Below are 21,383 nucleotides of genomic sequence, written 5' to 3'. Positions count from 1 at the left end.
CCCTCCCCCGTCAGTCAGTCTGGACAGCCCTGAGGAGATCAAACCTGTTTGTAATCCAGCTTTTTTATTTCATGTCTGCATTTACAACCTGACCACACTGCTGCTATGTACTTTCTCACAGCTCTGTCTGCGCTCTACGTCTCTCTTGATTAAATCAGATGGAAGTTGGGGATGAAATGGGATGCATTCATTGTCCTTGGCTGACAGTCTCTCAAACAACAGTGCCAGTTTTTGTGCACTTCTCTGACAAGTGACAGGCAATTAATTGTGCCAACCCCAACCTCTATCATCACATTATACATTCCCTGCCAGGGTTTGAATGGATACTCAAGTTGATCGTAATGACAATTACTAAGACGGCTTCTTAAAGTGGTTGTTTCTTTTTAGAGGAATGACTTTGAAAATGGTATATCCTCTGGAGTCGTCTCTGAGCCTTGTTTTTCATTGTCCATGAGAAGGTTCTGTTCAAATTCACATTTAAACACATTTATAGAAGGGGAACCCACCTTGAAATCACAATCGTTGGACATTTGTACAATTAAAAAATTAAATTGCCATCCTAAATAGAGAAAATGCAAATCATGCATATATGCATCGCACACGCCATCTTGCTGCTCTAATAAGCATCATGGCAATGGGCATTGAAGTGTGTTCATTGAAACACTATAACATCCAAATAAATTAAATCACTTATGACCACATATTTACAGTTGTCAGTGAATAAGACTGCACTCATACTAGGCCAGTTCATTAGTACCATCCGTCTACATGATTATGTCACCCCTGACCCTTGCTAGTCCTTTCTCACGAACTCATCCACTTCATAATACAACAATGCAAATTTGCCGACATCTGGGATTCTTTTGAGCTGTCCTGGCTATCTGTTATGTACTGTTTCTATTGTGCAAGGTGACTGATATAATAACTGCTGGTCATGCATTGATTATATAACAGGTCCAGGTTGTGCCCCCATGCATGTGCTTGTGCAAGAGCAATCATGCTGGCGTGGTGTCCAGGCATGTCATGCTTATTCCCATTTCTACCTAGGGGGCACCAATTTACCAAGTATTCTTACTTCAAGTAACAAAATTGTAATACTTTTTTTGCTGTTGCAATTGAAGTGTTTTACTAAATTAACCAGTTTAGACTTAAATCTCAAATACTCTAATAGGCAAGTGATCCTCATATTTAAGATATAATAGCACAGCAATCACCCTGTGATGATGTATATATATATATATATATATATATATATATATATATATATATATATATATATATATATATATATATATATATATATATATATATATATATATATATATATTAGGAACTAGGGTCAAATCCATTGTTACCAATACACTGCAATGAAATAGGAGCTTTTTGGGCCAAGCAGAACAGACATTGCCTGCGTAGTTGAGTATAAGATGCTGAGTTGGCCCAAGATTTGTAAGTCACAGAAAGAAATGACAGTGAGCTGCCATGTTTACACAGTCAACTGTCTTATTACAATTCCTAATTCCTTTTAATCAATATGGCATTAAATAAAAACAAACATTTGTCTTTTGAAAATTAGATTCTATGTGTATTGTTTGATATCCCATCTGCTGCATTTCTCTTTGCCTCCTGTTAAAAGTATATATCAATGCAGCACCAGTAAAATTACCGAATTTACAAGAACACATATAGCAGAAGCTAAACAACCATTGAATTTAAGTAGCAGAACTGAGTAGTACAATTACGGTAATTACTTTACCATTCCATTCCCAAAACACGTCCAAAACCAGCTACCAAACAAACCATTTTTTTCATGCAGACAACATACGTTTAATTTTCAAAGTTTGAAGCGTTGAACAATGTCTACGTCTGTCGAATGGTATCCCACAGAGAACCAGTGACAGAGGGAATAGAGTTCAGCAAGGGAGGGGCTCAAAAAGACGCAAACATGAAGTATACAAATGAAAAGCTAAAAATTATTTGAAAATAGTATTCATTATCTTTTTTTTTTATATCAAATATTATTGGAAAGGGTTTTTGTAAATACATTCAATTTGATCGAACACAATAACAGGCTTAAGAGGACGATGACCGTAACGGCTACCTGCAGTGCACTGGGGGGAAAAAGGGGAATGCGCCCCCACCAAGCCCTCCATCTTTCACATGGCTAAGGCTTCTCCTTTGGCCAGCGAGGGCAAAATGAATAGAAAAATCCTCCCCGCAGTTTATAATAAAAGGCCTGACTCAAAATAACACCAGGAGAGTTTTTAGCTTACTTTGCACTTTTGGGATAGTAGCCTTTCCACATCCCGCAATGGAATGATTAGCAAATGACATTACGTTAGATCATATGACTTGCATTTGACATGATATTCATCACACTTCCACCCCTTTCGTAAGCTTTCATTTCACTTTTCATTGCGCTTATTATTGTCAGTGCAGATTTGCAAAAACCACCTGCAGGAGTGTTTTAGCATTTTAGCGAAGTGCTCCAAAGAAGCTGGATCGCTTCAACTCGGTATGCAAACCCCATATAAGTCATATTAACACAAATGTTTAATTTAGTTTACCACAATAATCATAACAAATATTGGGTTAGCATTTTGTACTAATAACTCTGAAGATACGGCTTTAACTGAATAATAATGGAGACCCCCTACCTGGCAGCCCCTGGATCCACGACCCCCGCTGATTGCGTTTTGTCGAACCATGGCATTCCATTGACAACATCCCATAGATTTCTAGTTTCCGTTGGTGGTCTCGGATTTCGCCTGTCTTTTCTTGGAATTGTGCAACCGGAATAGGTGCGTCCTGCGCTCTTCACGCTGCGGTGGTAGTTTCGCGATCTGATTGGACGACGTTACGCGAGACTTCATCAGCAGAACATCCCTGTCGTCATGACAACTTGCCAATATCCCAACAGGGGTGTGTTTGTGGGAGGCTGGACTGGCAAGCCATGGTTGCTTTTTTGCCTCCGACTGGATTACGAAACGTTTTGTATCACTGTTACCTCACCACTTGCTTTCCCCCTCTTGGTCGTAGCAGGCTACACTAATCTTTTCAGTGTGCCTTTGCGGGGAATATATGAACTACGATCCAAGTCTATGACCAGCTGTCCCATCACAGTTTAATAGCTCAGTGTCTTGCACCACAGGATGCCAAATCAGCTTAAAACTATTCAGACAGAAGACCAAGGAGGAATGGTAAAAAAAAAAAAAAAGGCTGAGCGCTTTGTCCGTATAAGAAAATGTAGGACAATTATTTTGAGATATTTCACTTACTTTCCCTAAAAGGCCTTTGGTATACTTTCCCATCATCTCACAACCATGTCTTCCACAGGAATTTCTTATAAATATAAAAATTAAAAAAAGTTGACAAAGTTTACATCAAGCATTAATAAACTAATCTGACAGCCTGGAACAGAGGAAAACGTGCAAGGCTGGCAAAAGGCATTATCATATTGTCAGCCATGTTAACTGTGGTACAAGTAAATGAATGTTTGTTGGCTGAGACGCCTGCTGTGCTGCTAGCCTGCTAGCGTCCGATTAGCGAAGCGCAGACGGCCAGTTCCCAGACTCTTTCCCAATTACCTCCTGCCGAGCAGAAGATGGTGACCTTGGCCGCTGCTGGGGCTCTTCTCACAAGCTAGAAGAGAATGGCCGGCTGAGACATAAGGCCCTAGCCTTCACACTCCTTTGATTGCTAATCCCTTAAACATTGTGCGCCACTGGGCTCCCTACCTGGCCTTCAAGCCGGAGGCGGCTTGGCGGTGGCCATTGAAATCAGGTGATGAATGGAGTGTAGCTGTTGGAAGCCAGACTCCCTGGGTAGCAGATGAGCTCTGTCGGGCCTCGAAGCTGTTTATGAACAGTCCACTGTGGTTATCGTCAGTTTTGGTGGATTTTAGAAGAAGTAAGTCATGCCAGTTCAGGTAATTTGCAGCTATAATTGGTGGTTGGTCATATTGAAAGTGTAAAACATTTCAACAAAGTCTATTAGAAATAGGCTAAATGGAAATTAAAAATAGATATGATTCCATTGAAAAGTTTATGCTTAAATAGAGAACGACAAGGCAAAATACGTATTGTAATAAAGTGACCATTGCAAACAAAAGGCGTAGTACAACAATGGCGTTGAGACACAATTCTTGTCCATGCCTGGTGACGTGGAATTACGAAACGCTTCCAAATACATTTATGTGATGGTTGTGAAAGCCTGGGTGAAGGATGCCATTGAGTCTGGAAGAAAATAAAGGAAGACAAACCTTTGGTAATGTCAGCAGCATGTTCAGAAGAGGCAGCTGGATGCCAAGCTCTTAAGGAGACCGCAGCTGAATTCAATGCCTCTTGTCAGGGGAGCTTGATGTGATTATTGCCCCCTGCTAGGGCAGGGATAGTGAAGTTGTCTGGCGCTGCCAAGGACGCTCCAACAGCACTGCGGGATGCCCCTTTCTCTGTCCCAACTCTAGCAACATCGTTCTGGAAGCAACAGGGGGTGGGACGCATCCACCATCTTTACCTAGGAAGTCTGTATGTGTGCATGCGCACTTCTATGAATTCTGCAGTCCCTCAGCGTCCATTCTGCTGATGCCACAGAAACAAATGGGAGGGGTGGTTGTCAAGACAAAATGAAGCTTAGGCCTACCTCACTGGCCTAAAATGTTGATGATGACCAGGCCTATTCTTTTTTCCTCGATGACTGTATCACAGCGAAAGAAGCTGTTTTAAGGGGCAGTAGTCCCACACGTGCAAATGTTTGTCTTTGCCTGTAAGTGAATAGAAAGCATTGTTTGATGTGCTTAAGGATTTTCCCCTCCCCCACCCCTCCAGTGAGAAGTCCTTTGCTCAAGGCTCATATCGACAGACTCTCTGCTGACTATTGATTGTACAATATGAGAATAACAATGCCCTTTTCACTGGGATTGTGATGTTTCGATTCTTCTTTTTTTTCTTTTGCTTTATCTTTTTTTTATCTCCTAAAGTGAAACATTTTACAATAGAAAAACAAAAAACACACAAGGGAAGTCATAAAATAACTGCATTTGATTGGATAATTGCGTGTGCAGAATGCAGTCATTTTATACATACAAAACTCGTATAACGCCAGTGGGCTCGTGCAATATGCAAATACATTTCAAATCTGATTACGACTACATTTCTACTTTGACCACCCAGGAACAAGATCAGGAGAGCAGAGAGCAGTGCCTTTTGGGATATATTAAGGGCAGATTTCCCAAATCGTACCACACAACCGCTCAAACGACCCCTACTCCCTACTTTCGGCGCTACCCCCAGCAGGCAAACAGGGGTAAAATAAGACTTCAAAGCATCTCCAAAATAGTTCTGACACCAACTCATTTCCTCATGTTACATGTACGGGTCTGGCAAGCTTACCAAGCTGCACCAAATGTGGCGAGTTTCAGTCTGTTTCTCTGTGCTACCTCGCTGCATACGGTGAGGTGATGCCATCTTGACAGAGCCCTTATTTACATTCTGACAAAGATCTATGGGACATACATGCTTAAATGAGATGAGGAAATCAGATCTGATTTAAGAGGATCCTGTTAGGAGCAAGGAACCACAAATGAATGCAAATTGTAGCATAACGACTAGGCAGTAAAGTCTCAGTTAGTCATACCTTCAGTGGCAAAACGTGTTGTTTGGGTGCGTTGACAAAAAGGAGCATGAAAGTTAGAGTTGTTTGCCTCAACATCACATTGCTTACGAGGCAGGATAAATAAAATATCAACCAAACCCAATGGTTTCCCTGATTGGCATGCAGATGTACAAAAAAGGTTTAGTTTTTACAGTATTTTCCCACAAAATGCCAGCAGATGGGATTTTATTTGTGCTTCGAGAGGTGGTTTCACTTCATCTGTTAACAGTCAAGAGTTTTTTACTTGCAAGAATTCCCTGTAACAGATCATATCTTTACTCTATGCAGCACAAAGGATCAAAGAAAGTAGCACACAGTACTATGCATACTATACAACAGCATAAACCAGTTCAGTTGATGTTCAAGTTTATTTTAAACATGCAGTGATAAAAACCTGCCAAAACAAAACAGAAATGTATAGCATATACTGTATGTATATACTCCAATTGTAAACAACATGTACTACTAATCTGAAAAGGAGTAAGAAGTCAAACTTATTTAGATTCTACCCTATTCAAATAACCAAATAATTAAATAATAGTGAGAGAGAAAAAATGCAGACCGAAATGCATATATACAGTACAGGCCAAAAGTTTGGACAGACCTTCTCATTCAATACATGCTTTATTTTCATGACTATGTACATTGTAGATTCTCACTGAAGGCATCAAAACTATGATGACAACTATGACAACTAACCAACACATTTGGAGTTATGTAATTAACAAAAAAATGGTGAAAATAATAAAATATATACATAAATAAATAGCCACCCTTTTTGCTGATTACTTTTTTTGCACATTCTTTGCATTCTCTCGATGAGCTTCAAAAAGTAGTCACCTGAAAGGGTTTTCCAACTGTCTTTAAGGAGTTCCCAGAGGTAAGAATGTCAAGAGTATGCAAAAAAGTAACCAGAGCAAAGGATGGCTGTTTTGAAGAATATATCATATAAAACATGTTTTCAGTTATTTCACCTTTTTTTTTGTTAAGTGAGGGAACACTGTAATGTACATTTTGTTTTGTCTACGTTTAATTGATATTAAAGCTGCCCTTTGTAACAATTTGCCCCAAAAATCTTTACAATAGCCTTTTTATTAGACCATTTATGTTACATTTGGGGGGTGAGGACCCAAATACGGGATTCAGGGAGGCAAGGCCGGCTTGCAGGAGTTCAACAAAAAGGGATTTATTTCCAAAAGAACAACCAAAAGGCAAACAATGAATGTGGAAAAACTTCTCAATTAACAAAAGACCAAAAAGTAGATGCAAAGTAACAAACAAAACACACGAGCGAGGGCGAGGGCGAGGGCGAGGGCGACTGACTGTGACACATACGAATGATCCAACAAGGCAAGGAGGGAACTAAATAGGAGCAAACTAACTAGACAATGACAAACACCTGAACATGACACAAGGGACAGAGGGTGCTTATTGTAAGACACAAGGGGACCGGTATGACGAGCACAATGACAACAAGGAAACACAACAATGAAAACCAAACCAAACAAAACACAGATCATGACAAAAGACAAAGAAACACAACTATAACCAAACCCTAACCATAACAATTTATAATTCTAATTCTAATTAGCAGATTAACACCTGAGCTGTTCACAATGGGTACTCTGGCCAATAGTTTTCAGACAGGATTCCGGTTTGAATTTACCGACCTTTGTCTGCGTTGAGAAGTATGGATTTAAAATGGAATTTTCTGCATTGAGCAGCTTTAAGCATTTCTCAATTCCTTGTCTAGTGTTTGCTGTAATTGACTTAGATCATCACCGGAAAATTTTTTTTTGGTATCATCTCCAAAAAGTACCAGATTCATTGTTTCCACCCATCCAACCATCCATCCATCCATCCATCTATCAATCCATCCATCCATCATGCACCGCTTTTCCGGGGGCGGGTCATGAGGCAGCAGCTTTAGCAGGGAAGCCCAGACTTCCCTCTCCCGAGCCTCTTCATCCAGCTTCTCTGGTGGTATCCCAAGGCCTTCCCAATCCAGATGAGAGACATAGTTTCTCCAGCGTATCCTTGGCCGTCCCTGCCTCCGGTGGGACATGCCCGGAACACCTCTCCAGGGAGGCGTCCAGGAGGCATCTGAACCAGTTGGGCGAGCCACGTCAAATGGCTCCTCTCAAAGTGGAAGAGTAGCGACTCAACTCTGAGTCCTTCCCGGATGACTGAGCTTCTCTAAAGGAGAGCTTGGACACCCTGCGGAGGAAACTCGTTTTGGCTGCTTGTATCCAGTATATCGTTCTTTCGGTCCCAACCCACAACTCGTCACTATAGTTGAGGGTAGGAATGTAAATTGACTGGTAAATTGAGAGCTTTGACTTTCGACATCACAGCACCAATCCTGAGCATGTCGATCTCTTGCTCCATCCTGTCCTCAATCGTCCCCAAGATCTCTTCTACTTGGGGCAGGATCTCATTCCACACCCGAAGAGGATACTCCGCCCTTTTCCAACTGAGGGCGATGGTCTTGGATTTGGAGGTGCTGACCTACATCCCAACCGCTTCATACTTGGCTGCGAACCACTCCAGTGAGAGTTGCGATCGCAGCTTGAGGAAGCCAACAGCACCATTTGAAATGGTCGAAACTAATGTAAAGTATAAAAAACATAATGTAGGATCATGTATCTCCGCAAACATATGGGCCAAAACGTGCAATGAATTATTTGGCCCCAGACTGTAACTGGATAAAATCCATCCATCCATTATCCGAACCGTTTGTCCACATGATCACGGGCATGCTGGAGCCAAACATTTTGTTTGACTCAATTCTTGTTGGGATAATAATGAACTGGCCACAGATCAATTTTATTTTGGTGCAGTCAACAGTCTCTGGAGTCCTTCCTATCTAAGATGTATCCATTTTTATTTTTTATTTTTTAATTGTTCATTTAACACAGGTCTATTGGCGTATTGTGATGCACCTGGATAAATAACATGCTTCATTTTGGGGATAGGAAACATACTGCCATAGATGATAAATGCACCATTTAGCCAACAGGTAATCTAGTTGTTGCTATGGGGTCGCTTCAGCAACAGCAAAAGGATGTTGATTGGTTAATGCAGGTTATTCAGTCAGGGTGGGGGTGCTGCATTGCACGTTCACCCACACTGCCCCTGAGGTCGGGCTTTATATAGAATTTTAATAAGGAGCCCGTTCCTTTAAGCAACCATTTACCACCAAGCAATATAGATGTTTTTTTTCTCTCCATAATTTACATCTTCATCTGCATAATCTATTTCATTCACATGGAGAAATGGGGTAAGATTTATAATTAAGATTAGGTGATACTAATATTGGATATATCCAGGATGTAATATGTGTTGTATAATGAAAATGTGGATCAGTATGACCACATTCATAAGATTGTAATTGATACAAGGGTTCAATCTACCCAGAAAATATAGTATAGATACCTTCACATTACCACCATTGCCCACCCCCATCTCTGAATACAACTTCACACACAAGCCTGTGGAAAGGAAAATTACATATACAGTCCAGTGAAATACTAAGCGTCAGTTCAACAAATTCACAACATTGCTGAGATAATAGTTGAAGAAATTGGGAGAATCCAAAACCAGCGTCTTTTGCGCCACTATGTATCCTAAGGACGCTATTGACTTTTTCATTGCTTGAGGATACAGTAAATACATTTTTTTCTGGTACTTTATACACCATTGAAAGTTGTTTCAGTCTGACGCTCATAGAACAAAAATAATCCGACCTCACATCCTATCATATGCCTGAATGTCCCCTTAATGCAACTATTTCAGGCCAGAACTACAGTGCTGTACCACTGCATGACTTACGTGAATGTGAAGGCAGGAACAGCACAGTTGATTAAAAATTATGTTGATACACGTCAGTTACCAAAGAATAAAACAAGGTATGAAGGGAGGTATGGATTGATCCACCAGATACATTATATATTTGGGAAGGTGGTCATGTCCAGTGGTGTTGTTAGGCCTAATTTAGGGGGGCTGAATTAAAATAACCTTAACCTAAGAGAACCCAAGAACCATTTTCTTCTTTGGAAAATTATGAACTATGTTAGATGTAAATTACTTTGACAGCTGGTACCTGGCTTACTTTTACTATTATTTTTCAATATTCTGGACCAATGCTACTATGCAATTCATTCTCCAAGTTTAAAGGAAGGGAATGTACCTTAAATTGCACTTTGAGGTATTTTCAATATTTTAAAAAGGAAAAGAAAAAAAGAAATACAACTTGTCTTCATTTATTTTATGAAACACTTTTGCCAATTAAAAAAAGAAAAACATTTAACTCAAAATGTCAAACATAGCCGTTTAGATTGTAGGAGCACAACTTTAAGCCATTAATACTTTTACACATGGAACATGTATAAAACAAGAATGTTTCTGCCTCATATTGCACTTAAAGTTAATCTATCCATCCATTTTCTTAACCGCTTGTCCTCACAAGGGTCGCAGGGGGCGCTGGAGCCTATCCCAACTCGCTTCGGGTAATAAGGTTGCTAGCCAATCACAGGGCACACAGAGACGAACAACCATCCACACTCCCAATCACACCTATAGACAATTTGGAGTGTTCAATAAACCTACCCGGAGAAAACCCACGCAAGCACGGGGAGAACATGCAAACTCCACCCAGGAAGGCCGAAGCCCGGACTCGATCTCACGTCCTCAAAAAAACATCAAAACCTTATTTCAAGAAACACATCTTCAGTGATGGCAGGCTAAAAGGATCGCAAGGGCGCCACCCTACCACACAGCCCCAAATCCTCACCAAACCGCTTGATTTCATAACATGCAGTATAATTTTTTAAATGGTACGTTTTGCATCGCCTGTAACATGCACTATAAAATCCTAAAATGCAGCACAAGAACTGCCATACTGAGCAACCATTCCGTAGCCCGATCTTTAGTTGCCCATATCTGTGTCAGCAGCTGTTTGCTCAGATGAATATTGCAGCAGTGGAGGGAGTTGATGCTGAACTTCGGGTTTGTCTTTCTATTAATGGGAGAGTACCAATAATGTACCTGTGTCAAGTTTAGAAAGAAAAGAACACTGTACCAACTATTCTGTTATGTAACATATTTATTTTCCAGACTATTTCTATTAGCTAGTTAGTTGTTGTTTTGATCATTCTTTCAGTTACACAAATGAAGCAATTCTTGATTTTCACAGTAGCCCCCAATATATTAGTTTTGTCAGTTTCAAGTTATTTGAGTGACTGTTATGGGATTTTTTTTTTCTTTTTTAAACAAATGTGTACCAAAGGCACATGCAGACAATCAACAATTTACACTCACATTAACACCTATGGGAATTTTTTTTTTTAATAATCTTGCATATTTTTGGAATGTGGGAGAAAGCTGGTGAAGTCTTGATGCGGAATCATGAATAAAAGATGACTGGTGAAAACAAAAGTTCAAAATTTATTCACATTTCAGTTTAATAATCAAAGCATTCTCCCCGAATACACAATTGTTGTTTTTTGTTGTTGTTGTTGCGTTACCTAATCTAATGATGCTCATTAATCTCATCGTGAAAAACAAACAACTTAATAGGATGTGTTTGGATCTTCATCATTTTCAGTTTACTTAAAATTAAATTGCTTACTAAATAAATGGTGCTATCCAGTGGTGATAAGACTGCAAGGGAAGCTCATCTACCAACACTTCATCTTTTGTTCAGAATCAGCTACTTATCACAGGTAACTGACACGACTTCCTTGTCATTCATCGCTACGCCACAACTCTTTCACAATCGGACGCTCACTGTCAGCGGCTGCTCGGAGGAAGCATAGAGTGGGTTGTTCCACTGCGCAAAACTGGACGGTCATTGGATAATTTATCCCACCCTTGGACACTCAATGAAACAGTGAGAGAGCCTGGACGTTGGGTTTCTGCATGATGATTGGATAATCTCTCTGAAGCGGAATTGACAGTGAAATAAGAAAATCAGCTATTTTAAAATACAAGTTTTTCATTCCACTGTTCTGAACTGAACTTGTTAAAAATTACTGTGGTTTCTTTAGTCAAAGATTATTTGTTTTTGTTTAAATGTCATCTTCAATCCCCAATGAATTATTTACCTTGAAGAAAGGCAAGTGAAAGACTCTTGCACAGCTTTAATGTAGTAAGCATGTACGACTGGAAACTTGAGGAAGTTGAAAGTGCATGACAAGCAACATGAAAACACAGCCAATGAACTGGAGGTTTGAGGGAGTGGGATGAAATGGGAAGACTCTTAGCGGATAGCTCCGGGGAATAGCAGAGACTCTTAATCATGTTACAAGCTAATGAGGTACAGGGACACATGATCCTCTCTAATTGCATATTTTACGCTGACCTCACCACCAAAGAAAAAAATGACCAAATAAAGTATTTTCATGTAATAATCACGTTCGGAAAAGCAACCCCATCTGAGGATAGAGGGCGACACACGAGTGGATTTTCACTCTCAATCACATCCTTGAGGGCGGGATTATTAATTACCTACAAACAAGTGCACGTGTGAGCAGCAGTGTAGTTTCTACAGATTCTTGAAATAAATGTATTAATCATACCTGGCTTCAAAAAGGATCACTCACAATTTACGATTCACAACATAAACAACACCTACTTCACTGGTTCAGTCTCCTTTTTTTTCCTAATCCAAATTACCTCCAAATAATGGGCATGATTTATTTTTTTCCACTTAATCCAACAGATTGAGGTATGCACATGCATTCTTCTTATTCGTTGTTGAGATTAATGACATTTTGCACGCTGAAACAGAAAAATAAATAAAATATCTTTGAGGTTATTCTTGAATTATCTTATGTTGTAAAATTGTTTCCTATACAGTATCTCTGGGGTTGGGTGTACTTCTACTCTGTCCTCTTCACTTATTTGTTCCCTAATTACTTTTTCACCTTTTACCACAATGACTATTACCTATACTTTAGCCATTAAAGTAGCACTAAGGAATTTTTCAACCGTAATAAAATATTTTCATAACTCTTCTGATGAAACATCGACTTAAAACTAGTTGAATGGTACCTTTACCATGGTCTGAGGGGGTCTGTATCATTTTTCCTGGCACTAAGCAACTTTGAGGAGGATGGTAGGAACACTGCCACACAAAAAACTACAAATGTGTTGACTGCTTTATGGCATACGTCACTTCCTCCTTTCCCCATTCGTTACAAAGACGGAAGTCAACTTGAATGTCGAAGCACGAGTACTGCTTTCCTGGCAGAAGCTGCAAAACAACTGAAAAGTTTTGACTGAGGAGTCAAAAAAGAAAAAGGGAAGCTACCCAGATAAAAGGACAGTCAAGGATCAACATTGGCCCAGCTTTCACTTGCTGGCGTGAGCTAAAAAATCACGCAATGTGCTTGTCCTCATGGGAAATGTGGTCTTCCTTCAGGCATAACAATACCGCTTTTGACTATATGGCACCGCCATAATCAATGTAAACTGAAAGTTCCTTAGTGTTCCTTTAAGAATCAACCATGGCCACTGGAATGTTACTAAATATGCCAATTTTGAGAGGGTTATTGAAATGAACAACGATTGTTAGTTTTTTAGAGAACCTTACTTCCAGTTTACCAGTTTATAAACTCTGCTGTCTTTAAACCAAGCTGAAGAAAAACAGTAAAAAAAATAAAATAAAAATACATGGTTGCCCCATAAAGTTGATTTGCAACTCATTTGTAAAGCTTGAGATGTTGTCAGAATGTTGCTTTGTATGCAGTTGACTTTTAAAGCTACTGAATACAGAAAATTCCGTTTCAAAACTGCGCACACCCTTCTTCACGTACTCAATGCGCACATAATGTCACATCCGCAGCCAGAGGGTGGGAAATTCGAACCTTGCAGGAGTACCCATTGTGAACACCTATGGTGTTAATTTACTAATTAGAAGATGTTTCAGTGGTCATATAAAAAAGCTATTGTAAAGATATTTGGGGCTAAATTGTTACAGAGAGCAGCTTTAAATATGTTTTAAACGTAGATTTGAGAATGTATTTTTATTGGTCGTTATTGTAGTGATTGATCACTATTCTATGATTTAATATTACATGCTAAAATGTGTTACAGATACCAACACTTGGCATACTGCACAATCTAAATTATGGCGTTTTTCTTGTTATCATTCTAATATGAAAATCCCATGAGGGATAGATGTGGGGGGTGGGAACTGGCATTCCTCTCTATATCCTTAATTAAGCCAAGTGCAGAGGGAGAACTGGTTTAGATTCATGGACATTCCCAAGCTTGGCTCTCTTGACGCATCTCGAAAGACCTTGTGATAGAAAAAACATGCAGCAGGAAATTGAATGCAGCTGCATCCCTGTTGTTTGTTTCTGAGGATTTTCTTCACTCTGCTTTCTGCTCCCACACACTTAAATGGAGACGAGGTCAAACCATCAAGACTTCAGACCCAGGAACATTGCATGCCTCATGTAAAACTTCTCTGCATTTCATGGCTTTATGACATCATCTCTTTCACCTTGAGGAATGTCTTGGTCAGCCATTGCTGGGAAAGAGGGAAGTGGACAGCGTTTCCTGGAAGTTAGTCTGTGGTTTCTTAGTGTGACGTTCTGAGGCAGTTTAGAGTGATGTATTTCATTATTTCATTACATTCTTATCGTCGCTGTCCTGTGAAAAACACTTATGTCCATTTTTAAAAAAAAAAGTCTCTGGGATGTCTGAATTTAGTTTCATCCCTTAAACATAAAAATGTAAATAAAATAAATAAATAAATACATGAAAAAAGGCAAAAATTCACAAATGTGTTTTTCACAGGACAGCAACGTTACGTGAAGTTTGCCTTACAATTACTTACAAAAGATTACACATAGTCTGCTGTTTGGTTTTGCAATCCAAATGGACACACTGGCTCGCAAAACTGCGAGCAGGCACACCCAGTTTATGCAGCGATTAAAATCCACGACGGAATTCTGCAATTAAAATAAATAAATAAATAATAATAAAAGGCGGCACTCACAAAAATAAATGAAAACCCTATATAGCCTGTTTGTAATTTGAATTAATTGTATAATAATAATAGGGCGGCACGGTGGCTGACTGGTTAGCATGACCGCCTCCCAGTGCAGAGGACGTGAGATTGAGTCCAGGCTTCGCAAAATGACCCCACATGGACGAGTGGGCCCCACAACTCTGTGAATGTTGGCCCCACTATGTAACAAAAACAAGACCAACCGATTCATAAATCGTATCATATGTACCCTAATTTTTTGATGATGACATAGACTTGTATACTACATAGACCCCCACAAATTACCCTTCAAAATAGATTTTCCTAATTTTCTTTTGTACTCACCGTATTATATGATAGCCCAATTTTGCTCAAAATTGAAGTATAAGCCACATAGTAATTTGATAGATTGGTATTTCTTGAGTTCAGACACTTATTTATTTTGTGTAACAAGTTCAAACCTTCCTTGGAGCCGCTTCCTGGTGAGAGACGGAAGCCCTCTGTGTGACATTACAAAATGATGAAGGGAAAAAGTCCTGGAGCCACAAGTTGTTGTAGTGAAGTACACTTTTTTTTTACAACTATTACAAACCAGTAAACATCTTTACAATGTGTTGAATTTAAGCAAAAAAAATGGTGTTATTCTTGAGAAATGACGGTATAATAAAACCATTTCCATCCATCCAGTTTCTATAGCACTTGATCCTCATTAAGGTCGCAGGTGAGGTGAAGTGACTTTGGGTGTGAGTCAAGGTGCACCCTGGCTTGGTTGCCATTCAATCACAGGGCACAAACAGACCAGTCCAGGTTGTATGGGTGGTGAATCGAATTGGGCGTTAAAAACAAATGTCTTTAATCTGAATTTTTGGATTCGAATACAAATTGTATTGGTGTCACAGGAATGTTTGAATGGCAACGAATGTGATCTAATATGTATGTGGGAGGTGCACAGCGTCATTTGAAGAATGCTTTTCGAGAAAGATACCAAGAAGTGTTTTTGTGTGTTTGGGAATGTTTAGCTAGCAAATGAACATTATATGAAAATGGTTAAGCAATCAGTCAACAACGCTCATCTGGGCGGTGTATCAACGCCTATGTCATTACTTTGCTGTTGGCCTTCTCCTCCTAGCACAAAGGGAGTTTGCAAATTTGGATGATGGACCAGACAGATGAATCCTCTCAGGTTAGCTTAGCGCTAGCTAGCTGGTACAACAGAACACGGATGGATTTATGGATTTAATGGAATTCTCACAATCTTAAAAACACTCTAATTGAAGAAAAACAACGAATGTGTCGGACAGCACACTGGGTATCGCAAGTTCCCAAACTTCCCAACATTGTGAAAGTCCCCTGAATGCACCATGTTGCTTGTGCAGCAAGCGTGTAATGTTTATGATTCTGATTCTGCCCTCCTTGAGCGTGCTTTAAGTTCTTTATTGACACCACAGTTTGAGTTTATTGTAAAACTAAGCTAAATAAAAGACGTTTGTTTTAAAAACATTGGTAGTGCTAATGCTAATTTTTATTCGTATTTATTTATTTTTTGTGTGTGTGTGTGTGTGTGGGGGGGGGGGGGGATGTGGGCAAAAAGGCACTTTAAAGGTCCCATAGTATGAACATGCACTTAGTGGGGTTTTCTATCAATAATATGCATTCCCGGCCTGTCAACAATCCAACCAGGTATGAAAAAAGTCCGTCCGTGACTTCTTTAGCTTTTTCCTCCTTTCTAAAATGTGTGCTTCAAATGGGCAGATTAAACTTCCGTGACTTAGTGACGTCAAAAAGACAAGGAAGTGCATTCAACCCAGCCCCCTCGGGTTATTGGCACCACCTCTGGTAAAGGTTTGCCACGCCCACTGAAATTCAAGAAGCTGGCTGCTTCTTTCTTTTTCTCTCTGAAGAGGGGAAACAATGACCAGGAAAAAGTGGCAAAATAACCATTGCCTAAACAATCACAAACTAACGCTACAACATAGTCTCTGTAGTAACTTTATGCTACTTTTTCTTATGGCAAAACGTTATGCCACATTTCCACATATTAAAATAGTTCCACAAATGTGTAAAAGACATGTCTGTATTTTTATTTTCTTCTGCTCCCATGGCCAGTCGTTTCCATTCACAACATTAGCACCTGGCTACTATGACCGAAATCACTGCCCCTTCGAAAGAGAAGGGTATGGCCTAGCCGTGGCCTGGTGCAGCTATTTACATAAAAGTGACACACCCCTAAAACAGGCTGTTTTGAACAGAATTTTTTTTGGCTGATTTAGGGATCCAATGTCAATTTGGACGAATGCATGTCACATACATGTGTTTTACACATTTGAGAACTATTTTAGCATGTTGAAAAATGTAATAATATGAAACCTTTATGCATTAAAGGAAAAGGGAAGGCCAGGCTTTGGACACGTCTGATCCACGGCATGACTTACTGTCATGTCTCGCACGTTTTAAACCTTTATCTTTTTTTCCCGTTAACATTATATGATGTTTTTTTTTAATACCTTTCTGTTGTGAAAGTGACTGCACAGTAGCTGAGAGTGCAGCACATTAGGATCACTATACAGGATTTCACCGGTCTTCCTTTACATACTATTATTTTTACATTATCAATGTATCACAATATGTTTACATAAGATTCCCATTAGTAGAAGTTGCAGGTTGGCATTCAATTGCCATTCTCTCAAATTGTTGTTTTTGGTGACGGGAAACCACAAAGCACAGAGGAACACAAGAGAATGACACTCACGTCTGTCTATTTGACCGCACATTCCTTTATACTTATGGTTCACAAAACAAGTTTGTGAAGTGTCTAAATATGTACACAGACATGTTTAGATAATATTCTATCTTTAGTGACATTGTCATAGTTGCCGTGCAACTTGTCAAATGTGGCCCTTTGGGTCCAGATGACTCTCTCGCTTTTAAGTCGGTTGTGGTTTTACAAATTCCCTGCAAACCAGAACAAAGCAGCAATAGCAGGAAATAGTGTCAAGAGAAAGAGAAGAAAGCCCAACATTATTGACCTTTCCCATTTATCTTTGTTGGTCTCTCTCATGTTTTACATCAACATGGAAAATAATTAAGCAGAGGAAGGAGCCATGTGCCACGTTTGGTAAAATGAGTCAAAATTTGAGTCTCAAAGGCCACAATGAATTGAATGCACTTAACTGCAAATAGAAAAACAAATTACAACTCGGTTGGAGTTGTAATTTGTAAATTTTTAAAAACAGAATTGAGGAAAAATAATGTGCTGTTGTGTTTTTCAGTCGAATGGCTGTCCCCTCCAAAACATGTCAGCAGGATTTCAGTGTGTAAGTCATAAAATGCAAAATCATCTGTTCAATTGTCAAAATTAGTCAATCAGGGGATCAGTGTAGAGGATTTTTTTCTTTGCAGCATTGCAAGGGAAAATATTGGCTGCGACATGGATGAAGACCTTTGGCCGTATGGATGGCCAAGAGGGGGAATGTGACGATCGTGACAGTAAATTCTGTAGAGTAAATTTGTGTATATATATATATATATATATATATGTGTATTTATGTATATATATATATACATATATATATATGTATGTATTTATGAATATATAATAATAATAAATTATTATTATTTATTTTAGGAGAAACTCCTTATCATTTCTGAACCAGAATTGTGCTGGGCAACCTTGGCAGAGTCCAACCCTCACTGGAAACGAATCCGACTTACTGCCGGCAATGTGGATCAAACTCTGACATCGATGGTACAGGGACCAAACAGCCTGTATCAGGGGCTCTGCTGGTACCATGTACTCCTGAAGAACTTCCAGAGGGACAAGCAATTTCATTTTGTTATCTGTACAGAATGACATAAAGAAGTGTAATTTTGATGGTACTGGCATGTTCAGTCACACAAATACTTACTTTTGAGAGATGTTGTAAGGGTTTGGAAAAGAAAATGTTTTTTGCAGGGGAGCCATGATGTTTTGCAATTCGTACGAATTGTTTTGAGAAATGCACTTGCTGTTTTGCAAATTTTAATTCTGATCTAAGAAACCAAACGACTCACAAAAACTGCAATGTGAAATTCAACTGTCTAACCTCTAGGGCTTTTAAGACCAACTAAAATACAGAAGCTTGATAAATTACATCATGGGCATTTTCAATCTTGGAAAACCGGGAAGATAGAAAAAGAAATACGTTTAAAACATGCTGTTTGTTTGTCACATTCAATTTCTTGTTCTTTTTTTCTTATGTTGAAAGATCTTCCTGTTTCCCCAATATAGGTTTTATTGCAGGTTTTGCAGGCTATTTCATATATTACATTGCATTTATATTGTCTGGATGGATACTGTCCTTTCGATACACTAATTCCTGCCTTAGTTTTTGTGTGTGGCTTAATTATTGTACCTATATTGTGTTTTCTCATTGCTAGCTGTATTTGTTCTGTGACACCTCTAAAAGAGAAAAAACACAAGACGATAAGATTAAATAACAATTTGGCATACGTCCAAATAAAGTATCTACAAAATGTATTAAACTGAAAAAGATTTTTGAAAAAATGTATCTAATAATTTTGTTAGTAACAACCAAATAAATAATATAGAGCAAACTTGTCATTAGTCGGGGTTCCTTTTAAGGCCTTTATGCTGTCTTATCATCTGACCTTACCCTTTCTGCAGAAGTTCTCCAAGGTTTGTTTTTCTTACAAATTTTTGCTAGTTTGTGGACTTACTTTTTTAGTGATTTATCACATGACTGAAACGGTTGGTTGATGTGTATAAAGCCTCAGGCAGATTTCCCTGGTTTTCAAAATAACTTATTTCAGGCTTGGATGATCATTAAAAAAAATTGCAGGGCACAAAAAAAATTATAAAAAATATTTTCTAATATAAAATGTGTAAATGACTGTTGTGGTTTGTGTCTATTTTGATTGCAATATTGACCAACACCTTTCTCTATTTACCAGGGTAAGAGGGCGGGGCAGAGCTGCTGGAGAGCAGGGCTCGTTCTGCACACCTGCAGGACATCAGTAATCAGCTGGCTTAAGGCGGCTCCAAACGCTCCACCTGTGCCAGATGATTTTTGCCCCAAGATCATTCAACCCTGCTTTCCAGTTGCTCTCCAGTCTGTTTCTCGAGTTGAGATTTATGTTGACTTTTTTCCCCTTGTGGTAATTTTGTGTTTTTAACCTTTTGCAAGAAGAGTTTTTCCCTGAGAAGGTGATTTTTGTTTGTTTGTGTTTAATAAATTTATGTTCACGATTCTGCATCTGGGTCCTTACCATTGACGACGCTGTCACAATGACCATGCTATTATTTTAGTTTTTGCATTTTTGTATTGTAGAATTGCGTTGTTTTATTGTGCTATTATAATATAGTTGATACAGGAAAAGGTCTGATAAACCGTTAAGAACTGACGTAAGTAACCGACGTACCAAGTAGCACCATTGTCCAAGCAGAGAAGACTAGTGCGCAACACAGGAAATCAGAAAAAAACGAAGTTTACAACTAATTCAGTGAACGATTCTTTAGCACTTGGCTGAGAAGGGAAAGAGGTTCGTATTGGAGCAACGTTTCATTGTTTAACTAATGTTGCTTTATTTCATGTTCATTGTGTAATTTACTGCATTGTAAAACTTTACCGTTTTTGTCCACTGGAGTGTGCTAACGCTCCTTGGTAAATATTTAGCAATGCTATTGCTTAAGATTCTGTTTTATTGACTAATAATCTGTATTTCTGTATGGTTTATTTTTGTTTGAAGGTATTTATAAAGGCGATAGGCAAGGTTAAAATGTTTATTTACAATATAAATTGTACTCAAGAGATTGTCAAAGTAATAATTTAAGGCAATTCATTCATTTATAGTATATGGTATGGTGACCAAATGTGCCCTCTTTTGGTAGGATTGACCCTTTTCATACATCCTGTTGGGGGTTTTATAAATTCATGAAAATGTTGGGTTGGCATTGCGTGACTAATAGGATGTGAAGTACACTGTCTAACTGCAACTGGTACCACAATTTCAAGGCCGGGGCAAGTGTCCTCTTTTTTTGGTAATGGGAATATGCAATCTACACTTTCGCCTAGGGGCACCAAATCACCTAGGGCCTGAATAAGAGCACCTTTTTTAGGTAGGTTTACATAAAAATAAAAAAAACTCCATTGACGTAGTAGTCACATCAATTGCTGCTTAACTCTTCCAAACAGGCAGTGGCGCTCTCTCTGTTGGCACTGTACCTCCACTGCCTGTGAATTACTGTAACGAAAGCAACATTATATTGCCCTGAATGCATTGTGCCATTCATGGTCATTTTGCCGCCATGCAGACTGAACAGTTCCACCTTGCTTGACTGTTCAGAGTGAGACGGAGGAGGGTGAGCTGACATTGCACCTACACTGAAATGCTGATAGTGAAATCCCATTAGCTGCTCTCCCACGAATGCAATGCGAAACACAATTAAGAGGAGCCAGAGCAGGTGGGTGGGCTGTCACTTTCACAGTGCTCACTGGTAGGAGCAGCCTGTGCCTGTGCACCCACACACATACACACACAGAGCTGTAGAAGCACTGGTGAACCCCAACAGTATTCTGATATTGGTCATTAAATACATGATCACTTGATGCCAGTAAATTCAAATTGCATCATGCAGAACGTATTTACATCGGCCAACTACCTTTAAGGGACATGGGAAAAGAAAAGAGAATAACAGTACTTGCTAGGCCAGAAAACTTGCCTGACTTGAACCCCA

General features: G+C 39.2%; 1 protein-coding gene across 3 annotated transcripts in view; it reads right to left on the bottom strand.

The window, feature by feature from the left end:
* Positions 1-2,989, bottom strand: part of LOC147170208 (uncharacterized) — a 62,510-nt gene extending 59,521 nt beyond the window's left edge. For all 3 annotated transcript variants that reach the window (XM_086083498.1, XM_086083499.1, XM_086083500.1), the window contains exon 1: positions 2,658-2,989. In XM_086083498.1, the coding sequence (XP_085939624.1) occupies positions 2,658-2,713 (56 nt within the window). In that variant the 5' untranslated portion in view covers positions 2,714-2,989. The remainder of the gene's footprint in view (positions 1-2,657) is intronic.
* Between the last annotated feature and the right edge of the window lie 18,394 nt (positions 2,990-21,383).

Source organism: Leptonotus elevatus, chromosome 8 (genome assembly GCF_054856555.1).
Source record: "Leptonotus elevatus isolate MCC_2025b chromosome 8, RoL_Lele_1.0, whole genome shotgun sequence".
Taxonomy (NCBI): domain Eukaryota; kingdom Metazoa; phylum Chordata; class Actinopteri; order Syngnathiformes; family Syngnathidae; genus Leptonotus; species Leptonotus elevatus.
The sequence above is the reverse complement of the archived record's forward strand: the minus strand, read 5'-3'. Positions and strand labels throughout refer to the sequence as shown.